The sequence below is a fragment of the Diplotaxodon limnothrissa genome, linkage group LG2 (genome assembly GCF_057381915.1).
Source record: "Diplotaxodon limnothrissa isolate DT_005_m linkage group LG2, D_limnothrissa_male_GT1.1, whole genome shotgun sequence".
NCBI lineage: Eukaryota > Metazoa > Chordata > Actinopteri > Cichliformes > Cichlidae > Diplotaxodon > Diplotaxodon limnothrissa.
Genome location: NC_140597.1, coordinates 13,588,006 through 13,602,016, shown reverse-complemented (window position 1 = coordinate 13,602,016; position 14,011 = coordinate 13,588,006). Strand labels below are relative to the sequence as shown.

The 14,011-nt window shown below is 39.0% G+C and overlaps 1 protein-coding gene across 1 annotated transcript; it reads left to right on the top strand.

Annotated features, from left to right (window-relative positions):
• Positions 1-4,289: 4,289 nt before the first annotated feature.
• gm2a (ganglioside GM2 activator) lies at positions 4,290-13,307 on the top strand. Its single transcript, XM_085367266.1, has 4 exons — positions 4,290-4,462; positions 4,965-5,117; positions 11,871-12,053; positions 12,198-13,307. The coding sequence occupies exons 1-4, from the start codon at positions 4,367-4,369 to the stop codon at positions 12,351-12,353; spliced, it is 588 nt and encodes a 195-aa protein (XP_085223392.1). The 5' UTR covers positions 4,290-4,366; the 3' UTR covers positions 12,354-13,307.
• Positions 13,308-14,011: the final 704 nt, after the last annotated feature.

Here is a 14,011-nt window from a genome sequence, read left to right as displayed (position 1 = left end):
TTTGGGAAGGATATTATCCATTTGGCCAATTGTGTTTTGTAGGTGTGGGTCTGTGTTAAGAGTTTAGAAAAAGTATCTGAAGTATGGGTAGGCGCTTGTTAGCGACTGTAAAAAACTGTAATTGAAATCTAAAACAAGTTTTTTCTGTGAAAAACTAAAATCAACACTATAGAGGGCTAAAATAATTTTGTGAAAAAGTGAATTCCACACCAGCTACAGGAATAAATAACAAAAAGGAGAAACTTATACAAAACAAAAAAGGGGCAAACATTAGAGAACAGGTCACACAGCATTTTCTACCCACAGTTTGAACTGAACAACAACTAACATGTATTTATTCAACTTACAGTGAAAACAAACAGAAATTAGGGTGTAAAACGTAAAAACTTTTATTGATGTCAACTTGAAGTATCTGTATTTTTCTTTGTTTTAAAACGATTCAAGGTTATCGATATACATTACTCCTGAAACAATGGGATGGTTAACTGCCAGTTGTTAAAGTGAACATTATTGACATTAGTATTGACGGTGACATTTCTTGCGACATTTTCAGTTTGTTTTTCTGCTAGTGACAGGAGTGTCCTGGCAAAACCTCAGTTCTACACCGAGTAAAGGTTGATGATTTTCTCTACAAAATTACAAATCCTTTGTGGTGGCGTATTCTGCGTTATCAGACCGGAAGTGCTGCCGCTGCTCCTGTGTTTAGCAATTGGTCCAGGAGTGGCCTCACATCATTTGCTGAGACATGACTCCTGACACTGTCTGGATTAGCTGTGTTATTGCCCGTTGTGTTTGAATATGTATTTGTTTCCTGAGAATTTACTCTTTGTTAAAGAAAGCGTTTGAAAACCGTTCATAGATATAAGTGTTGGGCTGAGTACACATGCCTCTAAATAAACTCTGGTGTGACATCATCTGCTTTGAAGTTTAAAGCTTTTTTTCTTTATTTTGTGTTCTTTTCTTCACTTCTTTATTATTGTGGTCATGATTATTATTTGATTATAAAATGTCTGGGCTTGAGTACTGCCCTAATAATATTCATAAGTATTTTTTTTTCCCCATTACAGCTGTTTATAGTTCAGTTGCTAATGGGAGAAAAAAAAAAAAAAAAAATCAGATTCATGTGAAGGACAACTTCAAATCGATGTGTTTAAATTTAAAGTGGTGTGTTATGGTCGTATTAACACACCATAACTATCATTTTACTTCTGGTTTACATTAAAAACATGATTTGAATAATAACCACAGAACCACATTAACACGTCAGTGTAACCATTGTTTTCTACAGTCAATGAGTGTAACTATCAGAGTGTCATGTGTCCACTGAAGCTGAATCACATCAGTTTTACAAAATTAATGCTTCCTGCTGCGAGCTCAACTTCTTCTGCACGTTGTGTTTTTAGGTATTTGATGAAGAATTTTAGATAATTACTAATCCTACTTCAAATTGGAATACTATACCCGTGTTCATGTTTTCTAAGTTAGGTGGCACTGAATTTTTCCTTAACTGTAATTTTGATATTGATAAAATCTCTATAAAAATCTCTGCTTTTCATCATCAAGCTTTTTTAGCATGGACTCTTATTTACAAGCATAACTTTAGTCCACACAATTATTATATCTCAAATAACAAGGATATTTTATTTAAAAGAAAATCTTTCTTCTTAGTTGGTTTAGGAATAACATTGTTTTAGTCAACCAATTATTTGATTCAAATGGTATGCTTCTCCTATGAAGAATTTTGTTTACGTTTCAATTTAGCTATAAATCGTCATTATTATACAAAAGTATTTGGCTTAATACCATCAGGGGTTTGTATGCAGTTTATGAATCAACCTAATATCACTTCATTCCACAGGCTGTTGGCATCTCCTATACAAACTTTTGTTGGCAAGATTTGGTTTTCTAAGCAATCTAAAACAATAAATCTATCAGATCTTTATTTCAGAGTAGTATAACCACGGTACCATATGTAATTTTTTTTCTGGAACCGGTTGTCAGATGGTATTATGTGGAACGAAGTTTGGAGACTCCCTAATCAGTTTTTAATTACCAACAAAATTAAAGATAGTTCTTATAAATTAATACACAGAATTTATCATTCTAAAGATTATCTTCAAAGCAAATTCAATTTAGACATTGATACTGTCAGGAGTCGCTGTGTGCAGGCAGGAATAGGACCCAAAGTGCAGACTCACGGCAGGCAAAAGTGTATTTCAAAACTCAGCTTTTATTGCTGGATGGCAAAACGTAACAAAACAATCCAAATAAACTTACATGAGCGAGCAGGCAGGCCACACAGCATAAATGAGGGTAGATAACGACACAGACATAAAGAAACACAGGGCTTAAATACACAGAGGGAGCAATCAGGGAATGGGTAACAGGAGGGAAACACAGCTGGGGCAAATCAGGCGAGACAAGGGGAAGCAAAACCAGATACATTAACATCAGACATAGCCCTTCAACTGACACAAAACACAAACCAACACAAACCAAAGACAATTCAACTTTGATAACAGATATATGATTAACTTGTTAATTTTAATGGCTAAATTTCATATTCACAAGTCCAAATGTTTAGGAAGACATCCCTCTTTTTATGTATTCTCCTTTGAACTTGTACAGTATCTTAATTCAATTAAGAACTCCACTAACCCAAAAGCTATAAAAACTATTGGTGTTTGTGAAAAAATCAAGATCTTTCAATCACTTTATTCTTTGGCTTGATTGGTTACTTTCCTCCTAGCATATTTATATTGTAGGTTCTGAAAATTGTTCTTTTATTTGGTTGTCTATAGTATCCAATTTTTTTGTAAGTACAACACCATTAATACGGTACTGTTTAATTCTATTTTGTATTGTACTGAGGTTTAAATAAAGGTTTGAATGAAAAAAAAAACTTTAGATAATTTCTATTCTGTCCTACAGCGACATCTACAGGCGTTATGGTGCAGATACAGGACGTAATTTAATTCCATGCTGTAGAAAAATGATTTTGCTGTTACCACAGAAAGAATATTGTAGTGTTTTTGTTTTTGCATTGAAAAAGCTTCTGCTGATTATCATTTATTTATTTTCCACGGTAATACGTTCTTTAAACACTGTGCTCAGAGTCAATCAACTGAGACACACATGACCAGGTCAGGTACATGAGTGTGAGACTCCACCTCTGCTCTCCCCTCCTGTTTCTGCATTGTCTCTCTGTGTTCGGATGTTTTTATATGTAAAATAAAAATCTTTTCTGCTGCTTTTGAACAGACTTTGTCAAAAATACTTACTTCACTGAGAAAATAGTCAACTTGTTCATTTGGATGTATTTCACTGCACAGAGAACAAACACAACTTTAAAAAAATCTTTTTTTAAATTTTTTTTATCCAAATTTCACTCTGACATCTGAGCACCATTGAATTTCCACAGCAGTGTTTAATTCCTGGTTTAAACCCCCCACAAAGGTTGGATGTGATGAATGGTTTCAATACTGTTAGCTGTCCAGTGGATTGAAGATCCAAGACCACTGAGATCTGTGATACACTCAGATCCTAGCTCATCATTGGCTAGTTTGCTAGACAGTCACTCAGATTGCAGACCTGATGTTCTGATGGAGATTCACCAAACAGTTATAAAGAGTTACTATGGTGGGGTTTATGGTCACTGTCTTATGGGTACCACTGCATCATGGAGTTAAGGGAAATGATAAGGGCAGTAGGACAGAGATTAAGAGCAAAATACAGCACAAAATGAAAGAAAGGTCGCAAAAGCAATGGGAAGAAGACAGGAAAAGGCGAAAAATCCAAAGGAAAACAGGCGAAATGAGAAGCACAGGAAGGAACAGGAGAGAGTAAACGATTATATCCTGACTCAGATTTGGGCACACTGGTTTGAATAGTATGTTGTTTTTAATAGGAAAACATCGTACAGTAAGTGTGACTGCAATAGAGAAGAAGAAATAATAGAGCATGTTTCAGTGCACTGTCAGAAATATGATGCTGAAAGAAGACAACTGATCGAAAAGCTTGCTGATATGAAAGTGAAACTGGACTTGGTTGATTTATTTCGTAAGAACTCGAGAAGTGAAAGTTATCAGGCCTTATTTAATTTTTAAGGCAGACCGATTTGTTTGCTAGGATTTGAATTTTGTATTTATTTATTTATTTTTCATTTCTGTTCACACTCCACACCAGTTGGTGGCGGTAATACACCATTTTGCTGTTTGGCAACCGCCAATAAACAATATAAAGAAGAAGACGTGCTGTTTCGTCACGTGACTACAGTCAGCGCGATCGTAAATACGGAAGTGCTGCAAGGTATAAGCCGTCGACGCTCTGTTTAAAGGCACTGTGGAACTGTGCCACAAACGTGAGGATGGACAAACGTGTGGCGGTAACGGTGCTCGTAGCTGCCGCTTTAGCTCAGGTGAGCTGCGGCTCCTTCGGGTGGAAGAACGTCAGGAACGTACAGGTGAGCCAAATTCCGCCGGGTACCAAAGCCTCTGTACGGGTTTTATTTATCCACACCGAAGCTCCCACCGTGCTGTTTTAGGGGACCTCACGTACTAAATGTGGACGGTTCATCCGTGAAACCTGCCGGAGTCGTCGTAGAGCCTTAAAACTGCACGTGCGTGTGGGGGCTCGGCGAGGTCCAGGGTTGAGACTACCGAGCTGTAACAGCTCTTCTAAACTAAACCCGGAAACACAAACTGAGCTGAAGAGAGTGGATCCACAATGGAAACATTAGAGAGAGATAAATAAATAAATAAACGAAAAGGAAAAACACTGCAGTATCCAAGAAACAAACATGAAAGTCGTGAATCTAATGATTCCTTGATTGCTGTCTGTTTGGACTGCGTCACTCAGCTTTCACGTCTGGACAAGTTGATTTTCCTGGAGTACGGAAATGCGGGAACGCTCTGACCGTGATGGGAAATATCTGAGGTTTAAACATAGTTTTATGCATTTTGCAGGTTTTGGGTTTCGACTGGAAGAACTGCGGACCGCCTGATGCTCCAGCTGTGCTGAAGACCCTCACCATGTCTCCAGACCCAATCTCCATCCCAGGTGATCTGACAGCCTCCGCTTCTGGGTCCACGGCCGTTGAACTCGGCACTCCTCTGTCTGTGAGTGCGCTTATCTATGGATGGCAGTGACATGAGGATGCTTTCAGTCGAGTTTCACAAATAATTTTTCACTTATGACTAACATCAAAAGGAGCAGATTTTAAAGGAAGCAGTAGGGTACTTTGTTAGTTTTAGCACTTCCCTTTCAGCGCAGCCACAGTGAACAAAGGGCTTAAATGTCTCCCAGTTTGAAATGGTTTTTGTTTAATTTTTTTCATTAGAGGGAGCTGCATTCAGCACACTTCACAAACTCACAAGTTCCAAACACACACAGGCAAATTAACCGGATCAACCGGTTGAGCTGAGATGGAGCCTTTGTCAGCTGTCATCAGGCAAGAGGTGGGCTACACCCTGGGCAGGTGGTCAAACACAAACGAGTATCTCAAGGTTAAAATGTGCACTGTGAGTCTCCTACTCATCAGAAAACTGTGCCTAATATTGCTTATAACTAGAGCTGGGCGATATAAGATTTTTTCATATCACGATAGGTTTTTTCCATTTCAGGCGATAACGATATCTATCACGATATAAGCCAAATAACTATATTTGTAAGATTTTAATGTGCCGTTGCTCACAAGTAAAATGTGAAATAATCAGCAGCTTGTTTTGACTTAAATATTTATTTCCCATAATAAGTTCAACAGGGTAGATGTACTTAAGGAACATGAGACTTTTTCAGATAAATAAAGGCAAATATTGCAAACTACACAAAAGGCAGCCGCTGAAGCGTTTAAGTTTCAAAATAGAACAAATAAAACAGACTAAATTGTCAATTCCACTTAGAAACAAAATATTAATTCTAAAAATAAATCTTAGTTTGTTTTACAGAAGAACAGACAAAACTGACTAACTTTTGTCAATATCAAATAAACTGAGAACTAAAAGGAAATTCTCAATCTCTCCTTGTTGTATAGCTTAGCTTTTCAAACAGTTTTAGCAGTTACTTTAGTCTGACAAAAGCCGAATGACGAATTAGCGCTTCCAGTCAGAGATTGAGCATGCACCGGTTTATTGTATTTCCAGACTTTCTTTCGGCACAATTTATAGTGCGCGCTACTGTTTTTTGTCAGACTTGAAATAGCCGAAATACCTTCACACTAGGAACTTCTATGGCTCTCCCGTTCGACAATCTCTCCGGCATTGGAACCATCATCGATTTTCTTTTCGGTAACCTTCGGTCACGCTCTCGGTTGATTTTTCTCTAGTCGGCACACTCATTTCCTCCATTACCCGGGCGGCACGGCGGCTGGCTGCTTCCCAAACAAATACACATGTGTGGCTTGGCACTTGTGCTGTACGTAACAAGTCACGTGACGCGACGCTGCGGCTGTGATTGGTTCGGCTCTGCGCTACTTAATTTGGATTGGCTGTTCTTTTTTTTTTTTTAAAGAGGACAAGAGCGGCGAGGTCTATTGCAATAGTTTAATTTTTTGATCGAGAAAAAGTTATATCGCAATACATATCGTTATCGTTCTATCGCCCAGCTCTACTTATAACTCTTTGTATTTTGCAGGCAAAATAGAGGATATTTTGTTGATGCTTGACTGAGGTGAATAACTTGATGGATTTTAATTAATGAGTGGGTTGAATAACTTAGAGCTGATGGAAACGGACAAAATTCTTTCTCTTTATTCCTTTAGTTAAGTATTGAAATGTTAGGAAAAACCTGACTAGTTTATAGCAGTGTCATCCTCCACAGGGTTAACTTAAGTAACAGGCACAAGGTTACTCAACAGTGGTTTAACTGTCTGGTATAATATTCTTATTATTTGGCAAAGCAAAAAGTCGTCTGACTCTCTGTCAGAATCCTACAAAGTCCCAATGAAGTGTGCCTATCCCTAAATCGAGTACAGTTATTGAGTATTTTTTGAACAGTTATTGAGTTTAGTTAGACCTCGGCCCTGAGGAAACAGCTCCTCGTCTTATTGTTTCATTGCCCACGTGTACTTTCACTTTGACAGTTAAAGTTTATGTGGAGTGAAAGGGTCTTGGTTTTAGTCACTTGTGAGTAGGGATGGGTACCGGTATGGCACCGGTTCTGACATAAACGGTAGTAACCAGACCGAAAAGCAGCGCACATTTCGGTGCTTTTTTTTTCCTGAGATGTCACACACTTTGGATTCTAGCCAATCATTTTACCTTTGCAAGCGTAGTAGGCGGGCCCAGGTACATATGTTCTTTTAGAGCAGAGCTACAGATTAAAAACGCCCAAGGCGAAGCGGTCAAAGTCTGGCTGTACTTCATAGCAAAAGATGCAAACTCAGCAGCCTGCAACAAGTGTTTTAAGGTGATACTGTGCAAAGGAGGTAACACCTTGAATCTGATGAAACACCTGGCGACACATAGCGTTTTTTTTTTTTTTTTTTAAAAGCCGAGAAATGCACCGTATTTGATAGCTTGCTGCAAGAGCTCACATCGAGCACATCTATTGTGGGTGTGGTGCCTGTTATCGGACCCAGAGTTAGCAACATCCCCCAAAAACTCGAAGAGGAGAGTCCTGGCCCCTAGCCCTGCCAGTGTAGCAGAAATGATGACTGATGATGATGGCAGCAGCAGCAGCCATTCTTCTCTGGGTCAGTAGCTTAATGTTGTTTGTGTGTAATTTACGTTGAGTAGGCTCACCACGTTATTAAATTAATGCACGTAAGGTGAACTAGCAAACACTGTCGTAGTTACATGCGGCTGTCTTCTTGTTTGATGGCAGATACTCCCTTCATCCTGGCCAAAAAGGCTAAAATGACCAAAGAAAAAGTGGAAACGGCTAAACATGAGAGGTTTTTGGACAAAGTTGGTGTTTTTTTTTTTTTGTTTTTGTTTTTTTTTTCCCATTGATTAAGCACTGCTTCCAGCCAAGAGTGATACCATAAATCCCCTATACAGTGGGGCAAAAAAGTATTTAGTCAGCCACCGATTGTGCAAGTTCCCCCACTTAAAATGATGACAGAGGTCAGTAATTTGCACCAGAGGTACACTTCAACTGTGAGAGACAGAATGTGAAAAAAAAATCCATGAATTCACATGGTAGGATTTGTAAAGAATTTATTCGTAAATCAGGGTGGAAAATAAGTATTTGGTCACCTCAAACAAGGAAAATCTCTGGCTCTCACAGACCTGTAACGTCTTCTGTAAGAAGCTTTTCTGTCCCTCACTCGTTACCTGTATGAATGGCACCTGTTTGAACTCATCATCTGTATAAAAGACACCTGTCCACAGCCTCAAACAGTCAGACTCCAAACTCCGCCATGGCCAAGACCAAAGAGCTTTCGAAGGACACCAGGAAAAGTATTGTAGACCTGCACCAGACTGGGAAGAGTGAATCTACAATAGGCAAGCAGCTTGGTGTGAAAAAATCAACTGTGGGAGCAATCATCAGAAAATGGAAGACATACAAGACCACTGATAATCTCCCTCGATCTGGGGCTCCACGCAAGATCTCATCCCGTGGGGTCAAAATGATCATGAGAACGGTGAGCAAAGATCCCAGAACCACACGGGGGGACCTGGTGAATGACCTGCAGAGAGCTGGGACCAAAGTAACAAAGGTCACCATCAGTAACACACTACAACGGCAGGGAATCAAATCCCGCAGTGCCAGACGTGTTCCGCTGCTGAAGCCAGTGCATGTCCAGGCCCGTCTGAAGTTTGCCAGAGAGCACATGGATGATACAGCAGAGGATTGGGAGAATGTCATGTGGTCAGATGAAACCAAAGTAGAACTTTTTGGTATAAACTCAACTCGTCGTGTTTGGAGGAAGAAGAATACTGAGTTGCATCCCAAGAACACCATACCTACTGTGAAGCATGGGGGTGGAAACATCATGCTATGGGGCTGTTTTTCTGCCAAGGGGACAGGACGACTGATCCGTGTTAAGGACAGAATGAATGGGGCCATGTATCGTGAGATTTTGAGCCAAAACCTCCTTCCATCAGTGAGAACTTTGAAGATGAAACGAGGCTGGGTCTTCCAACATGACAATGATCCAAAACACACCGCCCGGGCAACAAAGGAGTGGCTCCGTAAAAAGCATTTGAAAGTCCTGGAGTGGCCTAGCCAGTCTCCAGACCTCAACCCCATAGACAATCTGTGGCGGGAGTTGAAAGTCCGTGTTGCTCGGCGACAGCCCCAAAACATCACTGCTCTCGAGAAGATCTGCATGGAGGAATGGGCCAAAATACCAGCTACTGTGTGTGCAAACCTGGTAAAGACCTATAGTAAACGTTTGACCTCTGTTATTGCCAACAAAGGTTATGTTACAAAGTATTGAGTTGTATTTTTGTTATTGACCAAATACTTATTTTCCACCCTGATTTACGAATAAATTCTTTACAAATCCTACCATGTGGATTCATGGATTTTTTTTTCACATTCTGTCTCTCACAGTTGAAGTGTACCTCTGGTGCAAATTACTGACCTCTGTCATCATTTTAGGTGGGGGAACTTGCACAATCGGTGGCTGACTAAATACTTTTTTGCCCCACTGTAGCTGCAGAAAAGGCTAAGATTGTTATCTTTTTACAAAAAAACCCAGCTAAACATGAGAGGTTTTTGGACGAAGTTTGTGTTCTTCATTTAAGCACCGTTTCAAAAGTACCGGTTTGGTACTGGTATTGGATAAAACCTAGACGATACCCATCCCTATTTGTGAGAGAGAGAGAGAGAGAGAGAGATAGAATTTATTTTGAACATTCAAAAATAACAAGAGAAATAAGAAAAACTTTTAAACAAAATTAAAAAACATCAAGTTTTCATGTATATATCTATATCTACAGAATGTGTGTGCAACTTGTGGTGTAGACTTGAAGCCGTTGATTAGTCTTTAATCTTGGAAAATGAAATTAAACAAAGAATGTTGTTTGGGTTACATGGTACACTGAAAACAGAAGCTTGTCTGTGAAGCATGGTCACATGCGCCAAATAAAGAGATGAATGAGCTAATATCATCAGAATGAGGAGACAGAAATATTAGAAAGGTATTATTACTTTATATATTTCAACTTTACTTAGAAGCACGCATGAAAACCACTTCCTGTTTCCAATCTGTGTTTGATACAGAGGAATAAAAATACTGTCCGGTTTGCCAAGATATATAAAGCATTTAGAAGAAACACCTGATGGCACAGAGCAGTCAGGTTTTATTGGATTTTATTCAGTTTTCTTTTCTTTCATTCCTCAATCGGTTTATTTGTACACATATTAACCAAATAAATAACTAAATAGACAACCAGTTGCCTCCTGTGAGGCCTACACACGGACACCCCCCGGATCAGGGCTGTCATTTATTTTTACAGGTTTAAGATTTTTAAATTTAAATCATTCTGCAAACTAGACACAGCCATATTCTAATGTTTAACAGCAATATTAAAAACTGCAGTGTATGATTGATACACAGTGACACATTACATTCTTCAGGATCACAGTAATATAATGAGCTACTGGACTAAAGTCAGTAATCACATCACACAGTTACAATTATGTGGTTACTTGTGTGACCAAAGTTCTTTACCTGCACTGCGAACCAAGAGAGAGACAAAACACCACCAACCACGTTGTTTTCTTCATGCATACGTCGCTACGATCAGCTGATTTCAGTTTGTGTGCAGGGAGGACGACGATGGTGGACATTACTTTTATTTTTATCACATGAAAGGACAAGAGCGTGACGGTAAAATTCAAACTGTGAATTAACTGGATTATACTGCTGACGCAGACACACACCGTTCTAACACAAAGACAACCCACAGCTACACCTGATCTTCAGCAGATAACAGTGATCCTGTTACAGTGTGAGCAGTCTGTTTCTAAAGTAGAATCGCCATGACGATTGCTTTGAAGCCTGCTGTTTTTCATCTTTGCTCCATGTTCATATTTGAAAACTAAGATGGTGTGTGTGTCCTTATTAGGATGGGAATTTGTGTCGTGTGGGGCCTCAGGTTTTTATTGTTTTTTTTGGTGATTATGTCACAGTTTATTACAGAGCAGCTAGAAGGTAATGTAATGAGTAGTGTAACATGATGTAGTGGTGATGGTGTGTTTAAGGATGTGAGAGGCACTTGGAGGTTTTTTTTTTTTTTTTTTTTTTTTTTTTCCTTTCCAGCTGTAAAGCGGCAATCATGCGTCTGAAACGGGAAAAGAAACTTTATCACTCAGCAGAACTTGTTCTTTGTCACATGTGCAGTGATAAGCATGAACTGTAAAACTCTGATTATGATCCTCTTCGAGGTCTCCTCAAATTTCTTTTAGAGTTCTTGGATTTGCTGCAGTGGGTAATTAACCTGAGGCGATTGTGGTGATGAGGAGTTCTATTCTACCTTCACCAAATCAAAGGTCACTGCATCATGTTTGGCCACTTTTAGTTTTTACGTTTGCTTCAACCTGCTGATGTTTTTCTTTATTTTATCTTATTTTTATGATGCTTTTTGTAAAATTGAAAATAATTCTGACATGCTTATGTGGCTGTTGTTGCGTCTTGTTCACGCTGATGAAGGAACCTGCTATGTGGAGAGCTGAGGAAACTGGAGTTTCAAAACTCTGCACATACTGAGGCAATAAACTGAAGCTTCCTGCAGATTTGTAGATTTAAGTTAAAAACCAAATACCTAGCACTTGCACGTTAGCTATGATAAAGGCATATGGAAGTATGTCGGGTATCACCGTTTCCTCTCAACAGGATTAAGGTTGCGGCACGGCGCTGGTGACGCTGCAGCATTTTTAACACATGTGCTGCTGTTTCTCTGTCTCCTCTCAATCTTTAGCTAAATGTAACTCTGGAGAAGGAGGTGGCAGGTTTCTGGGTGAAGGTGCCCTGTCTGGATGAGGTGGGCAGTTGTCACTATAAGGATGCCTGCGATATCCTGAGCCAGCTGATCCCGCCCGGTCAGGACTGTCCCGAACCGCTGCACACCTACGGCCTACCCTGCCACTGCCCCTTCAAAGCTGTAAGTCTTTGATTTCAAATCAGATCACTTCTCAGTAGCTGAGATTGAAACGTGTAGAAAACCATTTAGGGATGAAACATGAGCCCTGAGCTCTGTGACCTTTAAACATGATGAAACACCATGACTCTCCCTCTCTGTTCTCAGGGTTCATACACGTTGCCACAGTCAATCTTCTACCTGCCCAACATCGATCTGCCCTACTGGCTGACTAACGGGGACTACCGGGTTCAGGGGGTCCTCGGCAGTCAGGGCAAAGAGCTGGGCTGCCTCAAAGTCACGCTCTCCATCCACTCAGATTGAGCCGTCAGCCGGAGCCTCATGGTTTTAAAACTGGGAAATGAAAAAAGTTTTCACCAATGAGGGAGGGGAGATGTGGGATAATAATCAGAAGAAAAGACAACAAAAACAGGTTTTATGGGATGAAACGCACAGAACATGAGCTCCTGCAGCAATGTACGAAACCAGGCGCAGTGATGCACTGAAACATTCTCTTTAGTGAAATTACAGGTTTTCTCCACGTTAAGATGCATCCAAGCTGCTCTTCTTTCACTCTGTATGAACACAAACTGCGTCACTGTATCTGCTGGACCTCTTATCGTGCTTTTTAACCATTGAGAACGATTTTACAGGAGCTGAAATTTTATTAAAACTACTTTTAATTGCTGGAAAAGCTACTGAAGTTCCTGTTGTTCATCAACTTTTTATAGTTTTCATCTCCTGCAGTAACAGAAAAACTAATTAGGAAAAAGCGAAGCCTTTATGTCGAAATATGACGTTGTTATTATTATCACAGGTATGAAATGATCTGCTCATATGAAGGAAAATAGATTAAAACATGGATGACAGAGATGCATAAATATGCTGAAATAAATCACATGAATACTCTTAATGAAATAATAGAAACCAATCTCTTTAGACTCAAGTGGAGCTTAAAGCAAAACTAAATCTCAACCTTCAGTTATTCAACCAGTCCTGCACCTCAGTCAGTCCCCAAAGGTCTGACTGGTTTCATGTGTCCTGAGGAACTAAACCTGTCACCATTAACATAAAGAATAACCACTGGAGCTCTTGCTCCTGTAATAATAAAGACTGTAAGATGGAGGGGATGGCTGTCTGTTTATGATTTCTTCATAATTCAGCCGTCAGCGGTCCTCATGACAAAACTTGGAACAAAATGATGTTGCAGCTCACTGAATTTTAGTGCTACTGTCTAAAAACCTGCTAACATTTGTCTAATTTATTTCTTATTTTTAAACATTCTGTGCTTTTTTTTTTTTTTTTTTTTTTTTTCTTTTTTGGGATAATGTCACATGTGTTATTTTAACTGGGAGCCAGTTTTGACTGTTCAGTTATTGTGAATGACCTTATTATTAGTATTATTATTGTTGTTATCACTATGTTTTTTTTTTTTTTTTTTTTTTTTTTATAAACTCTTTGTTGTTGCTAAGTGCCTGATTCATTCTTTCTTTGATTCATGTAAATCAGAGTTCAAATTTTTCTTGTGTGATGATCACAGAGAAATGTTGCTGTTATACATTTGACTGATTCAACACAGCTTTAAATAAACTTTATCACATAAGCTATTCATGCTTTTCTGGTGCAGTAAAATCAATTACCTCAGAAAAAAAGGTTAACGATAGGGCTGTTCGATATAACGATATATATCGGATGATGATAAAAACGACTGTTTCATTTAATGCTATCGTTTGTTTCGTGGTGTTGCAAAATAAACTGTTTATGGCAATATTTTTTTCATCGTTTTGATGGTCACTGTAGTGGCTATATTAATTTCTTAAAGTTCTCTCTTTCTCTTATATTTAATATAACCACACTATGGATGGACAAGCGCCTGTTTTTATGCATTGTTGTTAGCAACAAGATGGTAAAACCATCACTTGTCCGCTTGTTTATTTTCCACATAAACCTTTCACAATAAAGCTCAAGATCTTTGAGACTTT